The sequence below is a fragment of the Panthera uncia genome, chromosome A2 (assembly GCF_023721935.1).
Source record: "Panthera uncia isolate 11264 chromosome A2, Puncia_PCG_1.0, whole genome shotgun sequence".
Classification (NCBI taxonomy): Eukaryota; Metazoa; Chordata; class Mammalia; order Carnivora; family Felidae; genus Panthera; species Panthera uncia.
Genome location: NC_064816.1, coordinates 83,728,298 through 83,736,822, shown reverse-complemented (window position 1 = coordinate 83,736,822; position 8,525 = coordinate 83,728,298). Strand labels below are relative to the sequence as shown.

General features: G+C 39.8%; 1 protein-coding gene across 1 annotated transcript in view; it reads left to right on the top strand.

The window, feature by feature from the left end:
• Window positions 1–527: 527 nt before the first annotated feature.
• The window catches only part of PCLO (piccolo presynaptic cytomatrix protein), a 424,370-nt gene continuing 416,372 nt past the window's right edge, over window positions 528–8,525 (top strand). Inside the window, exons 1-2 of the mRNA XM_049641366.1 lie at window positions 528–1,326; window positions 7,329–8,525. The exon at window positions 7,329–8,525 is cut by the window's right edge and continues 391 nt beyond it. Coding sequence (XP_049497323.1) covers window positions 1,070–1,326; window positions 7,329–8,525 — 1,454 coding nt within the window. The 5' untranslated portion in view covers window positions 528–1,069. The remainder of the gene's footprint in view (window positions 1,327–7,328) is intronic.

Sequence of the window (8,525 nt, the reverse complement as noted above, 5' to 3'; positions counted from 1 at the left end):
TCGGGTGAGTGGGGATGGGTTATTAGTTACAACTCTGCTGCTAGCCATCTGTGTGTGTCTGTACAGATTAATTCCACTTTTTTGGTTATTCTGTCCATTTGTAAAAAAAAGGACTGAATTCATGTTTTCAAAATTTCACACCACTTGAACATTTTAATACTCTACAATCTGAATTTTACTACAGTATCTCTTCCATAATTTCCCGTAACCCCTTACTTTTGTGTAGTCCCTTTAGGGAACAATACAATGATAAGCATTCAAAAACTTTACCTCCTTGCGGTTGCTGTACCTAAGGTTTTAATGTAATTATTCTGGAAAAGTCCTAAGTGAAAAGGTCCAGTTTCGGCTCCTTTGGGGAAATTTGTCCCAAAGGCATCAGAGATTTCTCCTGTTAATCTCGTTACCTGAATCCATTACTAAAATCTTTAAAAACGCTCCCTTAAAAAAAAAACAAAAAAAAAATTTTTTTTTTTGAAACTACAGATCCCATGAATCAAAGAAGGAAACTGACACCTCCCCTCCAGCCCCTCCCCACCCCTTGACTGTAATCCGCTAAAACTCAGGTTGAGGCATCCTGAAATATGCCTGAAAGAAACGCCGGCTGTTGTCCCGGTTTTCAGCTGCGCTCTCCCCGGGCTCCTTTAAATCGGTGCTGAGAGTGTGGAAGGATACAGAGCGACGCAGAACGGGATGGGCGCGGGTGCGGCCATCACCTGTTCCGAGACAGGCATGCGCACTGCGAGGGCGCGGGCGAGGAGGCGGGGCGCGGTGGGAGGGGCGGACGGCGCCCGGCTGGCACTGCTCAGACCTGCTTCTCCCGACTCCGGCCGCTGAGGCGGCTTCGGGGAGTTGTCCAACATGGAGGAGGCACCAGCTGCGGGCGTCACCTGCGAGCGGGACTAACACCCGCCTGGCGTTCCGGGCAGCGGTGCCGGGTCCCGAGCCCTGGGACTCGGCCGCCTGCACGCCCCACGGCGGACCCCGGCTCCGGTTGCTCGTCGGGCCGCGGGCTTCCCGACGGGGACGCAGCGCAAGGAGGGAGCGCAGCGGCCCCGAGTCCCTCTGAGCCATGGGCAACGAGGCGAGCTTGGAAGGGGAAGGGCTCCCGGAAGGGCTGGCGGCGGCGGCGGCGGCGGCGGCGGCCGGAGGAGGGGCTGGCGGGGCGGGGAGCTCCTTGCACACCGTGATCCCGGCCGGCATGGAGGCGGATCTGAGCCAGCTGAGCGAAGAGGAGAGGAGACAGATCGCCGCTGTCATGTCAAGGGCGCAGGGGCTGCCCAAGGGAAGCGTTCCCCCGGCCGCTGCGGAGCCGTCTTCCATGCACAGGCACGCACAGCATGATGTATATGTCCAGGCATATATGTACAGCTTCCCGTGCACATATGTGCCAACCCGTATGTGCCAGCACGGCAGTACATATATGTGGTTTCCGTTCATTTTATTTTCCCTAATGGGGTGACGAGAAAGAGATCATAAGCCTTCTCTGGGCAGAATAAAAATGATGCATTGTAGAGTTTCTAGTGGGATAGTCAAGGGTTGCATTCCTGGAACTGTGATTTTAGGTTGTGATTTTTGGCCTTTTGGAACCTTTTTCCCCTAGGATGGCGTGGAGAGACGCCCTCCAGTGTTTTACTAATCTGGAAGTCTTCCATTAATACAAAACGGACGTGTTGGGAAATGGATAGAACTGGGTGTTTACCTGTCTCTGTTTAAACCTCCCCAGTCATTTCGGCGTCTTTTTCTCTGTGAATGATGTCTGAAATATTTCTGTAACAATACCTTTAATTCCCTGGGAGGTGATTTGTCCTTCCTTCCCACCCCAGCCCCAGAGGAGAAAAGGAGCTGTTTAGGTAGAAGGTATAGAATGAACACACCTTTTATATTCAATGAGGGACCCTAAAATATATTATGGCATTAGACAGATGGTTCGGTCGCAGCGGAGCAGGTGCTGTACATGTATTTCTGAATTAGCATATGCTATTTTTTAAACTATTGCTCTTTTATATGCAAAAGTATCTTACAGTTTAGAACATGTGAATTTGTGTTATCTTAAAATTAGTTTCCAGTACATAGTTTTCAAGTCAAACCAAATAAATGACAACTTGCACAGGCAATTAACAGCTATTCTGTAATATTACCGTATTAATTTCCTTCTGTAGCTCTCCATTTTGCTTCATCTAATAAATTAGTTGTTTTCTAATTAGAGCCCTAAGAGGGTATAATCATTGTGCCTGCCCTGCCTTTATTATTGTAAACAAACCCTTTAACTTTACACCCTCCCTTAGCGAACAGTTCTCTGTCCGTTGTCCTGAAACCATTCCTGCTTTATGTTGACTGAAGGGAGACCTACAATTTTCATTTGAGATATTGAAAGATCTGGATATTGTAGGTGTAGATTCTTATCCTCTATTTCATAAAAATATTTTAACTTAGAAGCTGTCATATACGTATATGCATATAATTTTATCAAATAACTTTTAACGTAGGAGAAGTGTCATGGATAGTTGCAATATTTTTAACATAAAATCTTAAGTTTCCACAATATATCAGCTAAAAATCCTGTGTTCTTGAAATGAAGCCACCACTACTAGTAAAAACCTGACCCTTTATATTAAATCTGTTTTTCTAACTAGTAATATATGGGGTTGTTTCTTTGGTATAAAGCCTTTTCTATCCATTATCTTAAGTCTTAACAGCTTATGATATGCACCATTTTTCTCTACTGATGAAAACTTGGGAAAAATTTTGAATGCTCATATATTATATTTTTATGGGATAATAACGAGGTACAGTACTTCTATTAGCTTTTTAGAAATGTATGTCAGCTCTTCTATAGTTTTTCCTAATATGTACATGCAACAGGTTTAGCACCCTGGTTACATAGACCAAGAAAAAGTTTGAGCTTTCATTTCTGCAATCCTAACTTTTCTTTGGTTCAGAGGGTGGCTGAAAAATACTATTTCAGCCTATGAAACTGGTTTTATACAGTACTTAGATTCTCCATTGATAATTTTGTTAGAGTAGAATTATTAGTAGGTAATCTGTGGTCTCAAAACTTATTGGTGAAAGCTTCATCTCAACAGATAAACAATATGTTTCTGATTTTTAAAAACCTTATATTTTACTGAATTATGTTTATAAAAGATGCATAATTTTTGCAAATTTATTATCCCCGCATGGGATAACCAAAGAAACACCTGGTTTAGATTCAGATTTTTAGAAGCACTCTAAGTATATATAAAAAAGCGTATCCAATTTTTTAAGGTTTGAAGGGGTTAAGTGTGTCAGACATGGAAGTATTTTGTTTTGTTTTTAAATAAGGGTTGAGACCCCAAAACCCTAAGTTCTTATCCTATTCATTTTAACTGACTCAAGGCAAATTGTATATGTGTTTCAGCCATTGTGCCTCAGTTTCCTTGCTTCAAATAAGGCAAGTGACACTTGTTTTACCTATCTTGTAGAATCATTGTGAGGATTGGTTAAAAGTTGACAGGGATATTTTTGTTTGAATTTTAATTTGAAGGAACTCTGTAAAGAGTAATAATATCAATCTCAGCAGTGGTGGCACTGGCAGTGATGGCTTCAGACAAATTGTGTATTGAATTATGCACTGTTAGGAGTTATTCTGATGTATCTACATTTTTTTTACATGTGGAGAAGTCAGTGGAACTCCCACTCCCCTCCCCACCCTGACCAGGAGTCCGGATACTAGATATCTGTGACTGTTTTTTTTTTTTTTTTCTTTTTTTTAAGAGAGCGTGTGAGCAGGGGAGGGACATAAGGAGAGAGAGAAACAGAGATGGAGAGAGACAGAGAGACAGAGACAGAGAGAGAATCTTAAGCAGCTCCACATTCAGCACGGAGCCCGATGCAGGGCTCAATCCCAGGACACTGGGATCGTGATCTGAGTGGAAATCAAGAGTCAGAGGCTCAACCCACTGAGCCACCCAGGTGCCCCTGTGACTAGCTAGTTTTATAGCCTTGGATAATCTATTAGCCACTTTAAGCCCTAGTATCCTCTACAGTATAAAAATGAATAGATACTCCTGAAGTTGCTTGTATTTCTAATATCAAAAATTTTATGTGACTCAGCACTGTCAAGTGTCATTGCCTGATGTGTTCCATTAAAAAGTTTTTTTTAGCATTCCAACTGCTTTTATATTCTTAGCCTTGAATACTGTTTACCTCATTTGTAGCTGAAATATTTTTTTCTGCTAAATGATGAAAGAAAAATTCTAATCTGGTGATGACAGTAGTAATGAAAGAGGAGGTTGTTTAAAGCATGGGTAGTTACAAGCTAGAAGTTACAGGTTACAAACAAAATGTTCCTGAATTTTTGATTTATTAAAGACCCAGGGGAAGACAATTTTATTACTTGGTCAACTCATTCTATTTACAACTACAGGTTTGAGAAGGGCTTTACTGAAAAGTGCTTCTGATTAGCAGAATATTTCATAGGAATTCTGACTGAATCTGTTATTTTCTTTAGTATTCCTTTGCATCTCTCCAACTGGTAGACAACTCAACAAACATTTTTTCTTCCTAGAGTAGCAAGCCAAGCCCAGGTTCTAAAATGCATATAGAATGTTTGCACTTATGCCTTGGAAGGACTGCAGAAGACTTTGAAAATAATTGATGAAGCATTAATCTAGCATAAAACAAAAACCTGATACATTCATCAATTCATTGTCATCCATGTGTTCATTCATTCACTCATCAAACATGCTCTCTAGTTAACAGATTCGGTTCTAGTGATGCAAAGATGAGTGAAACACATTCCCTCTCTAGGAGGTCCCAGTCTAGTTTACAAGGCACAGATTGCATTTTCGTCATGTTTGTTTTTGACAGAGCAACTGTTACACCAAACAAAACTTCACTGAAAGACCATAGTTAGCTAAGACATCCTTATATTTTTGTTCAGGATTAAGCTTATATCTCTTTTAATGATTGTCCTTCTATTTCTCACATCCACATCTCTATGTTTTACATTAACTCACATCATTCTAGTAACTGAAATTAGTTTAAGTTGTAGGGCAATCTTCATATCTGTGTCAGTATTTTCTCAGGGCTTTTGTTAGACTGTATAACCTATACTTGTAGGAAGTACATACAATTGTAATTTCTGCTGGAAGCAGCTTGCTTTGAATTTTGGTGTTGATAACACAACTACTTGGTATTCACAAAGTTCATTTTTTATTTGTTTTGTACATAGGCTGGATTCTGTGAAATAACACAAACAATGATTAAGCTTAATAGTATTTTCAAGAGGATTTCGTTAAATTAAGAATAGATTTCTTTTGTACTCTGTTTAAATGTAGGTCTCTAGGACTCCACAAGGGAACCAATTCAAAAAAATGCCTAATAATTACTCATAAGACAGGGACTTCTCTAACGAAGTTCCTAAGAATGTGCCCTTTCATAGGAGTGGTAGATTTCATTAATTGAATGTGGATCATTTCCAGAATAATGTGAAGATCTAAACAGTGGAATTTCTGGAAATAATCCATCTTAGGTCGTTTACTATGGCTTTTGCGGCCTGTAAAGAAACATTCAAAATCATTTTCCCAAATGGAAATACGTAGCTTTTTAAAAGATAACTATCTTAGAACTGTTGGAATTAATTAGGGTAATAATTTTAGTTCCTCATTTCAGTTATCTCAAATTTCCTAATTTTTTTTTTTTTCCCCTGGAGGGAATTGCCAAAACTAGGAATTCTATTTATTTCTCTTTTATCAGAAAATCACTTCTTACGTACCTTGGCTTGTATAGATTATTTCCTTTGGACTTGTTGCTAACTAGAGGGAATGCTTCTGTGTTTCTTTCTGTTATGCCTTATGACTTGATCTAACTCAAATTTCTGTATCCTTTGGGGAACTTCAAAAACTTAATTCATATTATGTACTAAATGATCTGAAATTAAAAATTTATAATCTGGCCCATTAGCAAGTAAATTTTCACAAAACAAAACTTATAGAACTTTGTTGTGATTATCTCATATTTTAAGTGCTACTGAATAACTTTCTCTTTTTTCTTTTAATTAAAAATAAATAAATCTTTTCCAAAATTAAAAAGCTACATTATCAAATGCAATACTTATAATTTTATTTGTTAACAATTCTAATATATCCTATTCTTTTTAGTTGCAACTTTATCAGTGAAGAATGGCTTATTTAAAAAAAATTAATGTATTTAATTTTTGGCTAAAAGTAAAAACTTACAATTATTTAGCCATAGTCATTTAAAAGTGATCATGTTTCCAAAACTGTTTAAAAAAAATCCATCATGTATATTTGTCTATGAATTAAAAGAAATTTTGCAGATTAGTTACATTCTTAAAGCTGTTAATAATGAATAATATTACTAATAGCCTAACAGTGGCAAGAGTGTTACACAAAACATTAAGAGATTATTATATATTTTCTTCTGAGAAAAGTAACAATACCTTCAAAAATGGGGTCACAACCAGCTTATTACTAGTTGTATACCAGGCTATATCTCGAGATTCTGTAAGTATCAATTGTTATTTTGCATAGAGATCTCATTAAGTATTAGCTATTGGAATAATAATTAAATGACATAATATTTTTCTTCTACAAGAAATAGGGAATTATTTCTCAAAAATTTCTAATCAAAGTAGGACTTTTCATTTTATGAAGTTTAATAAGGATAATATTTAATGGATATTTTCTTTGTAGACAGAGTAAAATTGAATAGACTATCAACTTTCTCAGCCCCTGGAAATGCCTGACATAACTTCCTTTACTAAACATTTCCCAGATGTCACACATGCCATATGTGACTAATTTAATTCTTGTAATCAAGTAAGACACACAAACAACATCAAAAAAAAAGTTTGGAACAAACTCCCACATTTTAAAATGATTAGTTTTAATTCTTGGTGCTGCTAGTATTTGGAAGAATAACATTCTTTGAACATGAACGTACTAGAACATGGCATTGCCTTGATTTATCAATTTAATATAATTAGGTGTTAAGTATGGCTGGATTCTATTAAGTGTAAATGTAAATAAACTATTATAAATAATGTCTAGCTAGATTTCTTATGTTTTCATGACTTACGGTAGCAGGTATTATTTTTGTTTTTTTCCCTTTTTGTTTACCTTCTTGTTGAAAATCTCTACCCATGTAAAGAAAGTAACAGAGGGATTAAACCTTTTCTGGTCACGTACAGTAGACTGCAAAAATGTGTTCTAATTATATTTATACATGCGTAATTTTGAGACTGTAAGAAAGTAATAGCTTTTTCATATTATTTAGAGTTGGGATAATTTCCATTATTTTTACTTCTTTTTGTTTCACTCTTCTAGGAAACAAGAGTTGGATAGTAGTCATCCTCCAAAACAATCAGGGAAACCGCCGGACCCAGGGCGTTCAGCTCCGCCTGGTCTCAGTAAGAGTAGAACTACAGACACTTTGAGGTCAGAGCAGAAGTTGCCTGGAAGGAGTCCTTCCACTATTAGCTTGAAAGAATCAAAGTCCAGAACTGATCTGAAGGAAGAGCACAAGTCTAGTATGATGCCTGGCTTCCTCTCAGAGGTTAACCCTTTAAGTGCTGTCTCCTCGGTTGTAAATAAATTTAATCCTTTTGATTTGATATCAGACACTGATTCATCCCAGGAAGAAACTGCCAAGAAACAGAAAATGGCTCAGAAAGAACAAGGAAAACCCGAAGGAATCACAAAACCTCCACCACAACAGTCACCTAAGCCAGTTCCTAAGCAGCAAGGACCTGCGAGGGTCCCACTGCAGCAGGATGGCTCTCCCAGATCAGTATCTTCTCAGCAACCAGAGAAGATTAAATTACAACCTTCAGGGACAGGAAAGCCAATTGAGGGGCTTACGCAGGCTCCTCAGACAGACCAGGCACAATTGCCCCTTCAAAGAGATGCAACCAGGCCTCAGACAAAACAGTCAGACACACTAAGGGGAGAATCTGTTAAACCCTCTGTGCAAAGCCCATCCAAACCACCTATTCAGCAGGGAGGTCCTGGAAAACCTCCAGCCCAGCAGCCTGGACCTGAAAAACTTGCTACAGCACAGCCTGGGCCTGCAAAGCCCTTAGCTCAGCAAACAGGGCCAGCGAAGGCCCTAGCTCAACAGCCGGGGACAGCAAAGCCCCCAGCCCAGCCACCAGGGACAACAAAGCCTACTGCTCAGCAGCCTGGGCCAAAGTCTCCAGCTCAGCCTGTTGGGCCTGCGAAGCCTCAAACTCAACAGGCTGGGTCAGACAAACTTCCATCTCAGCAGCCAGGGCCAGCAAAGCCCCCAGCCCAGCAGCCAGGGGCACCAAAATCTCCAGCTCACCAACCTGGGTCACAGTCTCCAGCTCAGCCACCTGGGCCTGCAAAGACTCCATCTCAGCAAGTTGGGGCAACAAAGTCTCTGGGTCAGCAGCCAGGGACAGGAAAAACTCCTGCTCAACAGCCCGGCCCGGCGAAGCCCCCACCTCAACAGCCCGGCCCGGCAAAGCCCCCTCCTCAGCAGCCTGGCCCGGCAAAGCCCCC